Below are 19,862 nucleotides of genomic sequence, written 5' to 3' on the forward strand. Positions count from 1 at the left end.
GAGAAATAACAAAACAAAACAAAAAAAAATTATGGGAAAATTAAAACCCATTTTGTCCCTATTCTCAAGAATCACTGTAATTACTGTTTCTTTCCCTATTGGTTGTCACAGCTTCATTGGTAGCTCTCGTTTCTCTTCATCATATAATGTTTTCCTGTTCTAATCCTTTTCAGCGGTATCCATCTCCACAGTAATCACTTTATTGAATAATAATGAGAAAAACAAAATTAATTTATTGGCCATTTCACCAATTCTTTGGGTTTTATTTGTAATCGTTTTGCTGCCTACTTCTTCTCTCTCACCTCCATCTTTTCCTTCTTCCTCTGAACGTGCTTCATGTCTTTCCAGTATAAATGTTTCTTTAATAAATTAGCCAGTTTTCAGAAGCTCCTTAGTTCCTATGGAGGACTTATCCTGCCATAATTGGCAGTAAAAACAGGTAAAGTTGTCACTTTATCTTTTACAGAATCAGAAAGAAAAAGAAAAGAGAACATGAGAAAAACAACAAAGAAATCTGTAAATAAACAGATAAGGAGAAAACAAGAATTGTAAATGAAAAGATGAACTAATACAGGAGAAAATAAATCAACGTATGATTAAAAATGATAATAAAACAATTATTAAATAAATGACAAAATTATATAAAAGTAAACAGAATGTAACAGCAAAACATTGTATTAAATACAGAATATGAAATGAGAAAATAATAAATGAAAAAGGTAACTAATAAAAAAATTAAAATAAAATGGGAAATTAAATATTGATAATATTAATATAATGCTGTTGAAAATGATAAATATTACTTTATATCACAGTGTATATTTAAGACAGGCTTAACATGTACCTTTTCTTGGATGTAATATTTACCACATTAATTACTATATAAATCCTTTTATTTATTTCTGTCTTTGTTGCCAATTTTTGCAGGATCAGCCCTCCATACCTTTCCTCTTCACATTGCATCTGTGTCTTCAGTAGCTTGAAATACCACATTTTTTACTGAATCTGCCTCACATTTTATTTTCAACGCTGCTGAGAAATGATAAGCAACATTCGAGTTGCAGAACTAATACGCTAGCTAATATTTTCACAGTTAATTCTAGTTTTTGATCAGATATCAGTCTTGATTGATTTGAAAGTTTTTGCTTGTTCGACCGAGGTTCAGCAATAGTTGAAGACCAATAATGTTCTGGATATGTTTCTTTTATGATTAGTCTTAAGACAAAAACATGCAAGTGCAAATAAAACTCCAATTCTGGTTGCATTCAATTCACTTTTATTCATTAGAATAGAAAATATGACATATTGAGAACAGATGGTTTAATTCTTAAACAGGAATGATCCTGTAATCTTCTGTGAAATTTGATTTTATGAAAGAAACTGCGGCATGTCGTTTCTCTGTGTTGTGTAAATCATTTGAATTTGGCCAAAATTGGTATCAGTTGTGTAAAATAATTTAAACAGGAGAAACCTTTAAGAAGGTTAAATAAGCCAGGTTAAATGTGTAACCTATTCGAAGCAGTGAGTTTTTAAAATGGTGATTCAAAGATTTGCACAGCTATTCACCTGATTGAACAGGAAGTGTGTAAATGTTGCTCCTGAATGATGCATGCCTTTGTTTTCCTGTTTGCAGCCTTGCAGGTTGACTTCATGCTGGACTCAATATTGCAAAAACAAATGGCTCCTTCCAGACCCAGATTTGGTCCATACATTATGTCACAGCAACAAGAGTCATTCTGTGGTTCAACGAGGTGGAAAGACTTGAGCCGACGGCATTTCTGTCGGACAAATACACTTATCCCGTCTCAGTTGAGTGAGGGTTTGTTTTATTGACCGACGGTATTGATTCTAATTTTTACTTACATTTCAGTGAGTTTTGGTTTGCAGCAGACGGAAAGCTGGACGTCTCTGAAGGCAGATGGGTCTGCTGCCGTCTGTAGAGTGGGATCAGGATGGAGAGCGGCGAAGGAGGAGGATGTTTGCTTGTTGGTTGAGTCAGCAGCAGACAGAAAAGGAGGCGGCAGTGGCTTGGTTTTTATTAAATTCATTACTCATAATTACTGCTTGTGTCCATGTGTGGACATAATTCATAACACAGATTACACTCATTTCCCAGTTGGTCAACATTAAGTATAGTGAGGGTTCTGGGAACCGTTTTCTATCTGATTAGATTCTGATTTTTGTATCGATTCAGAATCAATTTTTGAGTCAAAACGATTATTCGCAATGACGCTAACCCTAATGATCTACTCCCGTCTGCTTTGGAAGACAGAACGACAAATGGAGGCATTAAAGTGTCCCTTTCATTTCTTTTTAAATATTAAGCCATGCTTAGATGGAATCAGTCCCTCCAGGCACAGGGAGAGCGCCACCTTTCTGCAGACAGCCTCCTCTGTGTACGACCACTTGGCAGTTTCCATCCAGACCTTTTTAGCCCTTTGACAGTCTTTGTAGTTATTTAGTGAAAAATTGTATTTAAGCGTACATAATTCGTCCAAAGTATTCAGGTGGTGTTTGAAGCGACATATTGTACAAATATATAAAACACGGCAACAAACTTCTGACCAATCACAGGACATGCCTCCTATTGGAGGGAACGTCGTACCTTGGCTGAGCTTTAGCTAGTCTCCACAGATCTGCGGTGTTTCCGAAGTGCTAAATGTTCATTTTGTGAACTTTGCTGTGCATGGTGAAGCTCATGTCAAGCTCAGTTTTCCTGGGAATTTGGTAAAAACCAAAATGAGTCTAAATCCAACATTGATGGGTTGAATCTCGCACTTAATTTTTGTGGTTTTCTCTTAGTTGTGGTACTTTCCGGACATGAGTATGTTCCAGTACCGTCTCCATGGCAACGTCAGAACACCCCACCCTGTTGCAAAAGTTTTAAGTAGTTTTATGTTTGCATCTATTCTGAGTTGTAGTAAATCGTGGTAAACGTGAATCTATTTTTGGAACGCCCTTAAAACCAAATGAAATGAAAGGCCTGCCTTGGTGTGTAGGTGTTGGAAGCAGCTTGCAGAGGACGAGCAGACCGTCTCTCAGAGGGGAGACGTTAGTCCCTTCCTTACTGTGCCTCCCCGTCGCCCCACACGGCTTCATGGATCTGGAAGTGGCTGCAACATGAAAAGCCCAGTTGAAAGGAAGTCGTCTGAAATCAGCTGCTGCTGTGTTTCCAGTAACAGCCGTCAGGTTTTCACCCACCAGGTCTGCGGCGGTTCCCCCTGCTGATGTGTAGCTAACGGTTCCTAGCCAGTCTGGACTGCTGTATGCCCTTAAAAGGAGAGTTGTGGGTAACGGCATGCTAATGGCACGTTGTTAACTGTGCGAGGTTAAAGTTCCTCAGCAGATGATTACTGGAAATAAAAATAAATTAAGGTGTAATTGCTCTGTTTGCTTTTAGCTGAGTAGTGTTCAGGGGGAGGTCACGGTGTTCCTCAGGGATGAGTCAGAGTGAAGGAGGACATCAGGATGCTGCTCAGGTTGCTCACTTTTCCTTAACGAGATATAAGATGAGGATGTAAAAAGTAGAGCTGCGTCTAACGGTTATTACAGTAATCAATTAGTCTGACAATTCTGCATATTCATTTAACTACTTAATCTTATTTTTCACAATATGAAAGATACATGAACAAAAATAAACACTTGAGGAGTTCTGGGCAGAACAGATTTACAAAGTTTGGTCATTTTATCTTAAATGGAAAAAATAGATATTCTTTGCACAGTTTTGACTTAAAACTGGTCTGAGGCTGCTGTTCATGTTTTAGAGTCTGTATTCTCCAGTTAATTAACCGATTATGACAATAATCATAATCAATCAATCATAAGCCCACGTGAAAAGATCTGGTTCTGTGTCCTGCTAGAACAATGAGAGTTAGTTGAATTCATCTGTTCTCCCTGCAGCCAGTCAGGCAGTAACATGACGGCTGACGGTAAAGTGTGTGTGAGAGTTACTAGATGACCTCTGTTCATCTGGTTTAGAGATTTTTTTTGTTTGTTTAGTTTTTTTCCCCTCTGGGCAGTGAATTAAAGACTTGGCAGTATGTTGCACCTTTGAGGTCAGAAGTGGGTCAGTATGACAGATGCATTCTTGAGCTCAGGCCAATGAGGTTGTTGACATGTTGGGAGTCTGCTGACCCTTGCAGCAGGTTTACTTTCCTGTCTGAACGGCGGAGTTTTATCTAAAACGTCTGAACTTGAGCTTCTCATTTTCTGTTTGATGTGACGTTTGGTTCAAGTGTCCTCACCTACAAATGAGTGAGGTGGCAGTGAGCTGGTTAGAGTCTATTCAGAGGAAAAGGACTGTCCCTGTGAACTGAGTCAGTTATTCTATTGATTAATTGGATAAAAAGATGGCACATGATGCAGACTTTTCATTGCATCTCTTTAACTAAAATACAATAAAATCACATTCCATTAGTGAATGCTTGATTATTGGTATCAAAGGATGAATATGGAGCTAAGGAAATGCGTTTTGAGGATACTTCTGTTCAGAATTTGGACCAGGTGAAGCTAAAACTGCCACTTGAGGAGTAGAACATATTTACATAAAAAGAACAGCTTTAAAAAAATGTTTTATCTGAATTGCAAAATGTATAATTTTTTTGTGCAGCTTTGGCTTAGTTACTTCAGCTAGTGATTTGTCAATTACTAAAATAGTTGACAGTTATTTTAATAATCGATTCACCATCATTAATCCAATTAATCGTTTCAGCCCTAAAGTATTTGTATAGATATTTTGTCTTATTTATTGCAGTAATGATAAAATTAATTTTGAGTTGAACTGAAAAGATTCGTGATTCCCGGCCGTTCTCCTCTTTCTGTCCTTCTTTCTGGACAAAACAACCTTTAAATAAAGTGTTTAAAATTCATAACCGTCTCTTTTGCCATAAATTGGTTAATGCCTCTCAAACACAGTTACACTTCAAAGAATAAATGAAGACTAAACTCATAAAATAATTTTGATTTATATTCATGCATAAACAGTAATTGTATGCATAAATATTTTAAAATGTTTTTTATTGAAGAGCCAACAGAACAGATAAACATCACCAATTAGAGTTTATTGTTATTGAAACATAAATTCATCTGTACCTGTAACTCTGCGTTGAAAGAATAAAAACGTGTCATGTTTTTGGGATGATGACCCTTCATTAGTCAGGAGCTGTAATTTATTGGACTCTGTAATCTACATGCTCCTTTTTGACGTTCAGTAAACCTGTGAAAAGTCAAACCTGTTTAGAGGTCCAGACAACAACCGAAACATCTTATTACTGCAGGAGCTGCGCTAATCCGAGCAGCCAGGTGCTGCCTAGCAGCTCTGCAGCAGCATGATTAGTTTTAGAGTCTGTTGAAACCAATTTGTCCTCATTTCATGCCCGTTGAAAACATCCTGTGCTTTTCAGGCAGGATCTGCCGGTGCAGAGCCAAAGCAAGCCAGGCTTTTTCTCCCCGAAGACCACATCATATTTCACATTTTCTCTGCGCTTGTCTTTGGAGGAGCTTAAAGTCCTCGTTATCTGCCTATGTGAACAAGTCACAAATTCTTCTCTGGCAGCTCTGATGGAGAAACAAGCCCACTTATGGTTCTTTTCCAGAAAAAAAAGTCAAAACCAAACTCTCTGGAGAGTTTTTCTTTCTGTTTTAATGTTGAGGGCTGAAGTCTGAATTACTGCTATCAGATCCCAGCGTTTTCTCACTGCAACTACCTGGGATTCTCATCAAGGCAGGTTTGGTAGTGCAGTCTTAAATGATGATCATCCTCCTAGTAAATATAATGATCATCAAGGTGTTTAAGTCAAAGTGAACAAAAGTTTATCTGGTTTCTTCTTTATGTTGTAGTAATCTAAAGAACCAACAATATGCTTCTTGCTTCTTGCTGTAGTAACAATAGTCACCCTACTGTTTCCAACTGAGCTGCTTTGTATTTAGCATTTAGGAAAAAATAAACGTCAGTATTGGACCAAATTGTTATCGGCAGGTCAGGCTTTTTAAAGATGGATAATTAGCCAGAAAATTCGGTGCACCACTAGTCCACTGTATCAGGACCAATCAGAGGCTGGTTGGGTCACTGGGATGAGAGAAGAGAGAAAGTTATGTGTTTTACTTTATCGCTCCAATAAACGTAGAAAGAAAAACTGTAAATAAAGTAAAAATATAGATGATTTTGGCATCTTGTTACATTTCTAATGGAAACAATCCTCATCTAAATATTACAGTAAAATACAGGGATTATTCTGAGACTGGACTTCTGTGAGTTTCCTGTTAACCCGACCTCTCTAACCCATCCTTTACGTTTATTTACTGAAACATGAATTCAAGCCAAGCAAGTTTTCATCAAGTGTTTAAACATGATCTGTACTCCACCTGTCGGGTATGATCTGACTCCCGCCTGCAGCTTGTAATAAGTGACGGGGATTAAAGCATAGTTTAGGAGGAATCTACTTTCATTCGTTCTTCAGTAAATCTTATCAGCACGCTCTGCAGTGTTGGGTTACCTTCCTACTGCAGTCGCTCTGTTCTCACACCGACCGGCCGGCCGGCCTCTGCTCAGCCGTCTAGGAAAGAGGAAGATGATTCAACAAAGTCAAGCCAGGAAGGTCACACTTGCTTTTTATACACTGCTGATGTGTGACATATTTTAATATACTACTTGATTCTTTAAACATGTAGATAGAAATAAAATCTGTGTTTTGTTGCAGTTTTTTCAGCTGACCCATCCTTTATGAGATTTTCAAGAATTTTGTGACCAAGTTCAGATGTCCTGTAATCAGATCTCTGGACCTGTTTGGTCCCAGCAGGATCTAGAGAAACTCATCTGTGTGTATGAATAGCATCAAAATACATTAAAGACCTGTTGTTACCTTCCAGACCCCTCTGGTCTTCTGGTTCTGGTCTGCTCTGCATTCCCAGCAACAAACACAGAGAAGCAGCATTCAGTTTTTAATCCTGTAATCTGGGACAAACGTCGGGGAAACTCGAGGCTAAAAATCCATTTTTTAGCTTTCTGATTCCTGTGGTACTTTGACAGACTGTCTATTCATAACACGAACTGGAACATCATTATTTCAGGTCTGTAAATCCAGCTTTTTTTCCCCCTTTCCTTTATTTTGTTACTGCAATGTTTCTTTTGCTCTGTTTTCATAATCTCTTTGATAATCTCTCTGTTTAATAAGCTCTTTGAATTGTCTTGCTGCTGAAATGTGTTAAACCTGCCTTCCCTGGTGCGGTGCGTTCACTGACTGACTTTCCAACCAGTCACTGCTCAAGGCAAATTAAGCTGAAAATAGTTTGTTTCTGCCACTAATCGATCTTTGCTGCGTGTACCGAACTGATATTTATTCATAAACTCTGCTCTGGGACCACCTTCCTCTGAGGCTCAGCGTCGGCTTTAACACCCGTTCCAGATCAGCCCTTGCATAACACAGCGAAGCAGAGCAGGTCCACATTCCTGCTGGAAGGTCTCTTCTTAAAGGGACTAATGAGACATTTTGAGCTCTATAAGTAACGACAGCTGAAGATAAATGGGATTTTATTTCAATTTTTAGCAGAAGTTCAGATATATCCGGAGAAAACAATAGCATAAACAGTGTTTTACTTATTGATTTGCATTTCTTTTTTCTTTCCTGAAAATGCCATAAATATTTTCTTCCCGTTAGAGTTGGGTCAGTTTGGCCTTCCTGATTTCTGCAGTTGTTTAACAGGCTGTAAGCAGCCAGATGTGGTGGATTTTTAAACCTTGGTTAAAAGGTCAGTAAAGCAGTCAGAAGACCAGCGCTTCACTTGTCTGCACACACATGCTGCTTATTTACCATCAGATCTTCTCACAGCCGCGCCCTTTCTCTGAGATTACAGAGAACAGGTGTTCATGTGACAGGATTAGACCTTGTGATGGTTTGCTGCTGCATGTCCCAGCAAAGCTTTGCAAAGTAGCCTGAATGCACTTTGACCTAATCAGATTATATTGAATCCTAAAATTGTTTCATATGACAAATCTGAAGAGAAAATGTCCCAGAATGTTTCACTTGTGTAAATGACATTCAAATCGGATATACATAAACTACTTTAGCTGTTTTTACTTCATTTATCTATGACTACTCCTTTTTAAATCAAAAATCTTAATAAAAATAACACATAGTTACTTATATCTAATGTTTCCTTATCATGTTTGTAAGCAGTCATGAGCTGTGGCAGGTTAAAGGTGAATTATCACAACTTCTAATGTTGACTTATAGCCACATAATATCTCAGTTAATTCAATAAAAAATAAACAGCAGAGTCATTTAAAGCTCTTTGAATTGCCTTGTTGCTAAAGGTTTAATTCCAAACCTTTAGTGTTGTTAGTGTGTGTTGATGCAGTCATTAGTTGTACTGTAGTTTTACCAAGTCATGCCAGAAGTGAAGCATTCAGTGGGTGAGGCTTTGTGTGTCTAACATGCAGCTGACTGGTGAGCTTTTCTGTTTTACTGTCTTAAAATGAGGAACTGAAGGGGATTTTCTGGAACACCCAGCAGTGGGGCCCTGTCTTAGATGATAAGACGGAGATGAAGTACGTGGAATTCACATGTCCTGCTGTGTTTTTTTTATTTACCTTGGTATTTTCTCATTTAAAGCTTTTCGTTTCGTCACCTTGAACTGCCTTGAATCAGTGTTATTTAGTCAATGCTTCAAGTAAACCTCAATTATGGTAGCATTTTTTATTTAACCAACCCAACTCTGCACATTCCTCCTAACTGGAGCATGCAGTTGCTGTTTATGTTGAAATGTTGCTTTTACTGTGCAGTATTTTATTCTTATTCTGTTTTTTTATAAATATTTTTTATATTCTATCTTTGTTTGAGTCTATTGCTGCTGTTGCCTGTCACTTTGTTAATGTTGCACTGAAATTTCTCCGTTGTGGAACATAAATGATATTTCTGTTTTAAAGCTTTTTGAGCTTCTAAATTAGCAAAAGAAATGAACTCATAAAATAAAACTGTGTTCATGTTAATTCAGATGAAAGGTTTTTGGCCAGGTCATGTGCTTCTCTTATTTGGGAGATCTTGGGACACCGCATGTGTGGAGGAAGGTTATTTTTGGATAAATCTCTTTATTCTTTTGATTAAATTAACACAAAACAGAAATATTTCAGTTGAACTGGTCAATGAACCCTTTTCTCTTTGTCTCTTATTCTTTTCACCTTACCTCATCCTAGCACATGTATTAATCATACATGGGCTATGACTAATACTTGGAGACTTGTTTGTTTTGTTTTATAATCTCAGTTTACACATCCTTTTCTCTGATGAATGGAACCAAAGCATAGCAAAATTCAAATGAACGTCAGATAAGCAAATATTAAAGAAACTGGAGGTTTTTATTCAGTGCTGTGAGGGTTTGTTCTGTTAGGATTCAGTGTTCATGGCTGCATTGCATGTGGTAGATGTAGAAGAAGAGACGTTTTAGAAAGTTCCTAATGTGAATTCGCTGCTGCAAGTTCTGGCAGGAAGCCTGTTAATCAGGATTGACATTCATGAGCGATTGGAGCGAGTGGAGTTGAAGCTTTAACTGAGAAGAATTTCAATAGAAAGACTCTTTGTCATCTGCATGCTTGTCCCTCTGGGGCCTGTCTTCAGGAAGCTGGTCCATGTTAAATACGCTGACATGCTCAGCAGGGGCTTGATGCAGCTCGTTAGACATGGAGATGAAACGGAGCCCGGTCCGAGTCTGGACCTGTTTCTTTTGGGTTGGACCGGATTGTCTTGGCAGCAGAAGTAAGTAGAAATGATCCAGTATTGATCTTGGAGCCCATCTCCCCCTGCAGTGATGTTAGCCTTTTATATGAGGTATATTTTAAGAAGGTCAGCAGGAGTTTGAAGATCCCAAATGCAAACACAGGATTTTATTGGAGACGCTGAGAATCCAGTGTGATTTGCTTAGTTTTTCTACTTCAATGCATTTTAAATAGAAATTAAATTCTTTGTCTTACCTTTTTGTATTAAAATAACCATGTCTATGTTATGAAAAAATACAATCTAATGTGAAGGAACTGGCTTCGACCTGCATTGGCTTGCAAACATTTAGCCACCTCTCCAGCTGTTCCTCATCTTTGCCAGAACACTCAATGTATTTATTAAGATTTATTGTATCAATATAAAAATCTGGGCCGATATCCGATTTTAACATTGCTGCTACAGGCGATGTTTACCAAACAAACACCGCATGATATCCCATTCTGAAACACTTTTTCTTTTAATGGTTTATTTTTGTGTTGTATTTGTTTCGGCCTCTTAGCCAGGACTCCCTTTAAAGGGAGTCCTGGCAGTTTGCAGTTTTCTGGCCGATTACTGATCTTTTAAAAAGCTTAACCTGCCAATTCTGATTTTGACCGGTACCAATTTTTATGAAATGTTGCTCAATATAGCAAGAAGGTTGTTGAGTTGGCAACAGTGGTTCAATTATTAATTGTAAATATGCAGACATAACTTGGTGGGCCGGTCTGTCAGTCAAACCTTTCTCACTGGACAGCCAAAGAGGACAGTGGTTGATTGTTGGACCTTTGACAGGCTAGATAAGATCGGTGGATAAGATTCACTTTTAAAAAAAAGACTTAAGCTTAACTTTCTTTGTTTCATTTGCATTAGTCAGACAGAAAGATGAAAACGTATAACACATGTACCGGATGCTTCTTGCACTTTCTGAGCTTCGGTTCCCAGAGGAACCAAATGAACTGATTCATTCGACTGAAAACATGTTTTCATAGTGCTGAGCATTAATATGTCAGTTTCTGAAACAACTCAAACAGTGGAGGCCTCAGGGCTGCACAGGCTTCCAGGCTGATCGGAGGGAGTCTCAGTTTTTGAAGTGCTGAGCTGTGAGCTGCAGTGATTCAAAGGCCAGATGGTCCAGAGACGCTTCTGCCAGAAGCCAACTTCATTTCTGCCAAATGTTTGTACTCAGCTTGAAGTCAAAAGACACAAAGTCTGGTGTCCAGAGTGTCAGAGAAGCTGTCCTCCATGTTTTAGTTCTTTCTCTGGTTCTCAATCAAATCCTGGATCTTTGTATCACTAAGCTGCACACAATAATTTCATTTAGTCTTATTTTCAAATTTGCTGATATTTATTGATATTCTTGTGGAATAAACAGTAGTAGAATAAATGATAGAAATATTTTTTTTTACATGATAGAAATTTTTAAGACAACGTTTATGCAAAATCGGTGTGTTTCCATGAAGCTGAATTCATTTTAGTAATTTCAATTTGTGCAGTTTTATGGTCAATGGAAATGTAGCTGGTGATACTGATGCAGATTATTAGTTATTGGCCATAAATAAATACTGTTGTTCCTGATTGTTACATTGATGCATCCCTATTTGAATTAACTGGAAGGTAAAATAACAGAATTATCATTTTTGTTTAGATAATTGATTTGTTTTATAATCATTGACGGTGAACGATCTAGTCCAGACGTGTTTGTCTCACTTGGTGTAAACTTAATCCCTCTGTTGACTTTAGGTCTGTGAGTACTTTAACTCCGTTTACATACAATGTTTTTCTTTGGGTTGATGATTCATCTTAAGGCTTGAAAATTAAGCATGGCCCAAATTTCTGGTGAAGAAAAAAAGTGTGATATATGTAGCATTTTACAGTAACAACCTAAAATCTGCCATATGGTTTGTTTTAACTGGGCCACGCAGAACGACCCGCCAGCCACAGGAAGTGAGAGTTATTAACGACGCTGATGTTTTTACAGCCTACTTGCTGTCCAAGAGGAGGCCACACCTGTTGGTACATTGCTCTGTAATTGGTGTTATGGTGCTACCGTAATTCTCAGCCTCCATCATGATGAGTGGGTTCTTAAGGTGCTCATTAACCAACAGGATCAGAGCCAAGAACGATGCCAGCCCATGTTAACTGGTAGTTTGGTTTTAAATCTAGCCGTGTGGGAATATTCTCTGTCTATACCACTTCTTCCTGAGTGTCGGAGACAGAAACTGAGGTCAAAGTTGACAGGTAAAGCATCATTACTATGGATGGTATCGGCTGATGTTGGTCGCCTTCTACAATACTGGTATCAGTCCGTTATGGATAAACTGGGCTGATGTGAACAACCAATGATTGTTCCATCTTTGTGTTTTATGTTTCAGGAAGAGGTTGGTCATATGACAGTCATACTGATTTAGCACAGGGCTAGAGTGTTTTACTGATGTAGGGCTCAAACGATTAATCGGATTAGTTTTATTAATCATGAGGAATCGATTGTTTAAAAAATAATTAACTAGTTTAGTTATCAAATATCAGTTCACTGATCCATACAGACAAAAAAGCCATTTCCTGAAAGAACAACATAGCCAAAGCAGCAATTAAACCAAACAAAACTGAACAAAAATGTAAACATTTTGCATTTAAAATAAATAAAACTTTGTCTGTAAATATGTTCCACCCAAAACTCCTCGAGTGGCAGCTTTAGCTTCACTCGCTTCATATTCTTATTTATTTTTAATGTGTTAACGTATTTCTAACTTTATATAAAAAAAGTTTTAGTGGCTAAATGAAAAATATGCATCATGTGCCATTTTAAAAAATCTAATTAATCAGTTAGTCATCATAATGATCAATTACTAAAATGATTATTAGTGCAGCTCTAAAATGAAGCAGAGAATCGGTGTAGGCAGTTTGTTTGCTTTTAGGTGGTCTGGGAAGTTTCTGAAAAAAATATGATATTGATAAATATTGGTCATGAGCCATAGAAGAAATATTGAGTTTGGATATCATTATTGGTAATTATTATATTGGTTCATTACCGTCCCAGTGACTCAGTTCTTCTAAGAAGGTCCAGATTTGAACTGTTCAGAACATTAATGTGACAATGCAAATGATCAATTAAATTATAAAATTATTTTTTCATATAACTTAATGTAGTGTTTTGTTATTTCTTCTCAAACTTTTTAGATTTGCAGCTTGCATCAGAATCAAGGGAAACAAAGAAACAGCAGAAATCTGAAATAGAAGGAAAAATATGAACATCCTAAAACAGTGAAAGAGCAGATCAGGTCAGAACGCAGTCATCTGTAAATATATTTGCATGGTAATATCTGCATAGAATATGTGTTGCATGTCTGGTTTGTGCAGCTTGTGACTCAGAAGCTCCATGTGAAACGTGCAGCCTGGTGGCCTAATCTCCAGATCTATTTTTAGGTCTGTGGATGATGTAATTCAGCCAACAAAACTAGAGGCATTCTCTGAGTGTGTTTGCGTACAGAGGAGGGGGCTGCTGCTGTGTGTGAAGGATGACATGGATGTCTGTAATTCCTGGGAGAATCTTTGGGATGTGTGAAATCCTGCCGTTTCCAGAGGGAAATCTGGATGTGACAAAAGAGATTTCTTCTTTTATTAGTGACGTTTTTTCAGGACAGAAAAGCTTGACGCTCCTCTGCTGTTGTACGTGTGCTCCCATCGCAGGAGGCTTTCATTTTTCAAATTACAGGTCACCTTTGTTGTGGTTAATGTCCGACTCAGGAGCCTGTCATTACAACAACCTGCCTGAGAAGCATCTCCAGGTCCTTCAGGTGCTCAGAATGAGCAACCAGCTCAACCACATCATTCAAAAACATTTCTCCTTCACCGCATCTTCAGATTTATCAATGAAACCTTTTTTATAGAGTCTGTTTGTGCAGTCAAGTGTCACACAAAGTGCTTTCTGGTGGTTAAAAATAGGCAGACAGACATAAAACTCTTGGAGACAAACAATAAAAATGTTCTAAGGTGACAGGACAGAAAACCCCGAAATAAAATCAGTTAAGGCAACAAGGAATAAACAGAGGGAGGGAAGTCCATCAGTTCTTTTGTAATAGCTGCTTCCTGATGGACGTGCGTTGTTTTTACCTGGGAAATTCACTGTTCGATATCTTAGAGTTGATTTAAGATCTTTGGTTTTTGGACCTGATGGTGTGTAAAAGTTTAGGTCATTTTGTCGTTATTTGCTTCCTCCTCCCCTAATGGAAGCCTGTTTTTGTTTTTTGTTTTTAAAAAAAACATTAATAAAAGGATTTTAAACAAGAAACAAAGCATCAAGTTGAACCTTAGTGCATATATTTTCATTCTCATCCTTCATCTGACCTCTGTGCTCATCTGACCTCTGTGCTCCTCTGACCTCTGTGCTCATCTGACCTCTCTGCTCATCTCTACCCACCTTCTTTTCATCACCATTTGCTGCCAGGACTTCATGTGTTCATGAATTACCTCAACATGCTGGATGTTGCATCTCAAACTCACGAGGAGAGAACACAGGATTAAATCGTAAAGATTATTTTCAGATCAGTATTTTGATAACTTATTTAAATCAGGTTGAAATCTGAAGTTTGTTTCTAGTTTCTAAGAGATTTAAAGTCAGTGGGTTTTCCTTTAAAAATAATTTAATGATTTTGTATCATCAGTGGTTTTGTTTTTTAAATTTCTTTACTGGTTTTTACATCCTAACTAAAGAGTTGCATAAATTTTATCCTCTTTTATCCACTTTTTCTAAAAATGAGCAGATATTCTGGATTTTTTTCATCCAGTCATGCTCATTTTAATCAGTACTGCTCTTTTCTTTTTTTTTTTTTTTTTGATTATCACAGTTGTGGTAAAACGATGCATTTTTTAAAAACCATTATGAACTTCAAACAAGCTGGACGAGTTTCTACATTTCTTCCCTGAGGGACTGAATGCAGAGCAGAGCTGCTGCTGGTTTTAAACAGACCATCATGACGTGGTTTCAGTCATCACTGCATCTGCTGCTGCTGTTTTCTCTTCCTTCATTCTCTCTACATTGTTGTTATGCTTTTGTTCTGGTTTATCTGTGGAGTAAAGCTGACATTTAAATGCTGTATTGATGCATTTTTCCTGTCAGACACTCAGACAGAAAATCCAATGAGACGTTCCAGATGCATCAGCAAAGCCACATGCCAGAGAACATGAATGATCTTGTCCCCGTGAGGAATAAAATGTTAAAACATGAGAATTAACTGCAGCATGTTGCTGCACGTTTAAATGCTTCCGATGGGAAGGAATATTGTAAATGTAGTTTTCAGCCTTTTGCTTCTTGGATGTGTTTGTTTTTGGTGTTGAGCTGAAAATTTGGTGTTTAGATTCTGTTTGGAGTCATTTTGACTGGTCTGTGTGCTTCCTGTTGGCTTTCTGTAGCATCAGTGTCTAACATCTCATTTTAAAGTTCAGTCATCTTTAAATGAACTTTAAAATGGTGAGTTTTCTTGTAAATTTATCTTTTCCACCTCATGAATTCAGATTAATGTCATATACACAGAAAAAATATTAAACCTCAACTCTTTGGACGGTTTAGGATGCTGCTAATCTGACAATGAGTTAAAACACAAGTTTCATGGTTGCAAGGTCTTAAAAATGTATGAAACTCTAACCCTAACCATAACTAAGCAAAGTAATAGTTTTAGTAAGTAATGGTGAACACTAAAGTGCTAATAACATTAGTTTTGTTAATGCTAAATGACTTTACCACCATGCTATCTGGCAGAAGCTAGTGCTAATGTGCTAAATTGATATCCTCCATGTGTCAATGACAAAACCTGCATTTCAGCACATGTCACCTTAAATCAGTGGTTCCCAAACTTTTTGTTCTGCGCCCCCCCTATGGATTACAAATGGCTGTCTGGTTGAAACGACGCGTGTGACGGGGGAAGGGGGCATCAACTTTTTTGGGGGCAAAATGAATGTACGTAGCTGAAAATAGACACCAACATCGGTAGCCTACAAGCTACTTGTTAAGCTCAAGGTTCTGTATTGATGTTAGCTAGTCATCTTTAAGCTAACATTACCTGCATCCAACAGCTTTACTCAACTCAGTCTGTTAGTTTGGAGGGAAAAACTGAAAAGTTCTTTGCGTTTTGCTGGTTTGCTGCCGTGATTCTAACACACCTGTAGCTCCGCCCAGCAGCAGCAGGTCTCCTTCACAGGTGGAAACCCAGTGCTAGCGTCATAGCGCTCATGTTGCGTTTAAAGGCGGCTCGGAAAAAGAGGTTACCACATGTTAAGAACGGATTAAACAGTTTTAACTGCTGATAAAAGTGACAGAGGACACAAATATGGGAAGTGTGGAAGCATCTACTGTATCAAAGTGACATAGGAATAACAGAGAGTTGGCCATTCTAAGGTAAAAACCCAGCGCATACAGTGTTCATGTTTTGTTTTTTCATCCAGACGGCTTCCCGCGCCCCCCCTGCAATGACACGGAGACCCCCCTAGGGGGCGCGCCCCACAGTTTGGGAACCTCTGCCTTAAATGGAGTCAAATTTATTTCTCACCTTCTTGTACAGTTTGCGCTCTGGAAGTGATTCTGTGGAACGACCTTTCACTCATGGTTTCAGTTTTATAGTTGAGTTTTGCTAACTGTTGCATCAGGAAGACTTAACACGTTTACTGTAGTTCTGCAGTGATGCATTCTGGGTACTACAGAAAAAACTCTGTTACTCTAAAATATGAGGCTACTGGCTGCAGCAAACCCAACTTTTCTTAGCTCTTTTTTTTAATCCTGTCCGTCTTCTCTCTGTCTTTCAGAATGAAGATGCTGGGGGCCGGGAGTTAAAGCCCTCCACCAGAGGGAAGCTGGTTCACAGCTGGGGCTGGGCCCCTGCCTCAGGTGGGGGTGAAGAGCCCCCACGGCCCCCCACGGGTCTGGACCATGGGGGATGGCGGTGTTGGTGCAACTGGAGGAGATGGGGCCAATCAGTCCCATGTCCTGTTCGACAACTTTGTCCAGGCGACGACGTGTAAAGGCACCCTGAAGGCCTTCCAGGAGCTGTGTGAGCACCTGGAGGTGAAGCCCAGTGAGCACAGGATCTTCTATCACAAGCTCAAGTCCAAACTTAACTACTGGAAGGCGAAGGCGCTCTGGGTGAAGTTAGACAAGAGGGCCTGCCAGAAGGAGTACAAGAAGGGACGTGTCTGTGCCAACACAAAGGTGAGCTGAACCTCCGGAAACGTAATCGTTCCTGTAAAGCTGCAGCAGGACGTTTCAGAACATTAGTTTATGTTAAATGGGGATGTATTATGACAATTCAAACTTTGCACGTTTTTCTACTTGCATTTGGGTCTAAACTGTTTGTAAAAACAACTCAAGCTTTTAAGAAAAAAAAAAAACAAAAACCTACCTGGTTTTTGGCAATAGGTTAATGTTTGTTTGAAAAACCTCCCAAATGTTAAGTCCCGAGCTGAGCTCTGGTACACTACGTCATCTGGTTTTACTACTGTATCCTCTGTATAATGGCTGCTGGAAAAGACAAGTGTTGAGTTGTTTACTTACCAGCCAGAAACAACTTGCTGCATTCTTATTGGTTGTGCAGGAGGTTCCACTTCTACTTCTCAAAGATGTGCAGTTGTATATTTGTGCATCTGTTTGCACTCATTTTCCCGTGTGAGTGTAAACGTTGCGTTAGGGGGCGTGGCCAACAGCAGCTTATCTGAATTTAAAGTGACAAAGGCCCTAAAACAGCTGAAAATAGGCAGAACTGAGCAGCTAAAATCTAATTAAGAAAGCTTTTGTGAAAAAAGTATTGAACCTGTTTTGTGTAGCACATATCCTGTCCTAACCTGTTCAGGGAAGTGTGAAAGGTCACCTTTAATAAATCACCAGCAATAATACTGGAAAAGATGAAGATAATATTGCCTTACAGAAGTATTTATTTGATCTTTTTCTCTTTCCGTTGCATTAAAATCACAAACTTTGATCATTTAAGACATTTTTAGTCCCCCTGTGTACAACGTATTTCTAATGTTCAGTCTTCTGTCCCTCTGAATTAATACCTTCAGTTACAGAATGATGTGACTGAATACATGCAATACAGGCGATAGAAAATACCTTGTGCTGTGAACACGTCAAGATGCATCAACACAACTAATTTAATATGACACTTAAACAACAAGCATCTGATGGAGAATGGTGAGTTATTGAGGCTCCGAATAAAAAAGACACCTGGAGCAGTTAAAACAAGCCTCAGCGGTATGAGCGTGACAGTCAGACAGCTGAGCAAACAACCTGAAAAATAATACAACTTATCAGGCTAGTGGACCTTTTTCAGGGATGGACGTTGCTGGGTTCGGCGATAACTTTAGGTTTTATTTTTACATGTATATTAAAACTTTCACCATGTCATGACATTAAAAGATGAGACAGATATTGAAGCTTCGCTGCCTCCTCCATGTGGTCCAACTGTCATCTAAAACTCTGTTTGGTCAAAACAACCAATCAGAGCCGGGAGGCGGGTCTTAGCGCTGTCAAAGGACAAAAGGGTTTGCTCATTAAAAAAGCTAGCTATAACTTTGGATTGTGTATTTGAATGCAATCTACATTTGACTTTGAATGTTTCCTTTTTTAACTGACATTTGATATAGGCAGTGTTATGAAATGTATTTGACATTCTGTGTAATTTAAGTTCATGAGTTTTCAGTCTGCTAAATATCGTAACTGGTAGCAGGTTCCTCAGCTGTGGTTCTGATTGAACAGTTGCTGCATTTTTCCTGCAAGTTTTTTTTTTTTTTTTTTTTGAATGTTTTTGTCTAAATTTTATGGTTTTTTTGCCATTTCACTTAGCCAGCAGCATCTTTCACTAAATTGAAAAATGATCAGCCAATCCATGTAATCTGTATCACCATAAACCCTATTTATGTATGGAAGCAGGTGGATTTTGGGCATGCTGAAAGGCGGCGTGTTGCCCGTTAATCACAGCCGTGTCAGTAAATCTGCTGCCTGTCCTCAGTGTCTGATCATCGGTGCGGGGCCATGTGGCTTACGGACAGCCATCGAGCTGGCCTTCCTGGGGGCCAGAGTGGTGCTCCTGGAGAAGAGGGACGCCTTCTCCAGAAACAACGTGCTGCACCTTTGGCCCTTCACCATCCACGACCTCAGGGGCCTCGGGGCCAAGAAGTTCTATGGGAAGTTCTGCGCTGGTGCTATCGATCATATCAGTGAGTGCATTTGATACTGCAGCTCTGGTTTCCCTCAGAGCCATGGATGAAGACACCGGGTGCTTACTGGGATTAATCCACACTGTTTCTTCTCTCTGTGGGTTTTAGGTATTCGTCAGCTTCAGCTAATGCTGCTCAAAATGGCCCTCCTGCTGGGGATCGAGATCCATGTCAACGTAGAGTTCAAGGGACTCATCGAGCCGCCTGAAGACCAGGAGAGTGAGAGTAAGACTCGAACTGCTGCTTTGTATCGGTTTCATCAAGCAAATATCTCTGGGCTGCTGTAAGCCTGGCGCTGCGGATGCATTTCAATCTGATTACACATGCTGTTTGTTCTCAGGGATAGGCTGGAGGGCTGAGGTCCACCCCAGGACACACCCTGTCAGCGAGTTGGAGTTCGATGTCATCATTGGAGCAGATGGAAGGAGGAACACACTACCAGGCAAGTCTGCATGCACAGACTGGAGGAAAAGCATTAGTAATGCACTTTTTTCTTCCACTAAAGGGACCTATTATGCAAATTTCACATTTCCCACATTTTTGTACTTCCATTTGGGTTCATACTGCTTCTAAAAACAGCCCAAGCATTTAAAAAACACCCAGCTGTTTTGTGGCAAAAAGTAATTTTTTTGGTGTCTGGAAAATGAGCCATTTTAAAAACCTTCCTAATGTAACGTCACAAAGCAGCAGGCAGTGCTGGGACGGTGGAATGAACCCCAACAACCCAACAGTTTGACGTATCTGTTAGTAGCTTTAACCTTTAACTTGGATGACAGAAATGGTGACCAGCAGGAAGTCCAAGAAATCATTTAGAGGCTCTGCAGCAACTACTGACGTTATAATTCAAAATAGAGAATAGAGACACCTGAACAGACTGAAAATATGACCCAAACTGAATACAATGAGATCAAT

The 19,862-nt window shown here is 39.0% G+C and overlaps 1 protein-coding gene across 8 annotated transcripts in view; it reads left to right on the top strand.

The window, feature by feature from the left end:
- Positions 1 to 19,862, top strand: part of mical3a (microtubule associated monooxygenase, calponin and LIM domain containing 3a) — an 80,137-nt gene that overhangs the window by 5,618 nt on the left and 54,657 nt on the right. For all 8 annotated transcript variants that reach the window (XM_015051007.1, XM_015050998.1, XM_015051016.1 and 5 more), the window contains exons 2-5: positions 16,545 to 16,947; positions 18,743 to 18,950; positions 19,059 to 19,175; positions 19,291 to 19,392. In XM_015051007.1, coding sequence (XP_014906493.1) covers positions 16,669 to 16,947; positions 18,743 to 18,950; positions 19,059 to 19,175; positions 19,291 to 19,392 — 706 coding nt within the window. In that variant the 5' untranslated portion in view covers positions 16,545 to 16,668. The remainder of the gene's footprint in view (positions 1 to 16,544; positions 16,948 to 18,742; positions 18,951 to 19,058; positions 19,176 to 19,290; positions 19,393 to 19,862) is intronic.

The sequence above is a fragment of the Poecilia latipinna genome, unplaced genomic scaffold (genome assembly GCF_001443285.1).
Source record: "Poecilia latipinna isolate Pla-1442-1.1 unplaced genomic scaffold, P_latipinna-1.0 Scaffold50, whole genome shotgun sequence".
Classification (NCBI taxonomy): Eukaryota; Metazoa; Chordata; class Actinopteri; order Cyprinodontiformes; family Poeciliidae; genus Poecilia; species Poecilia latipinna.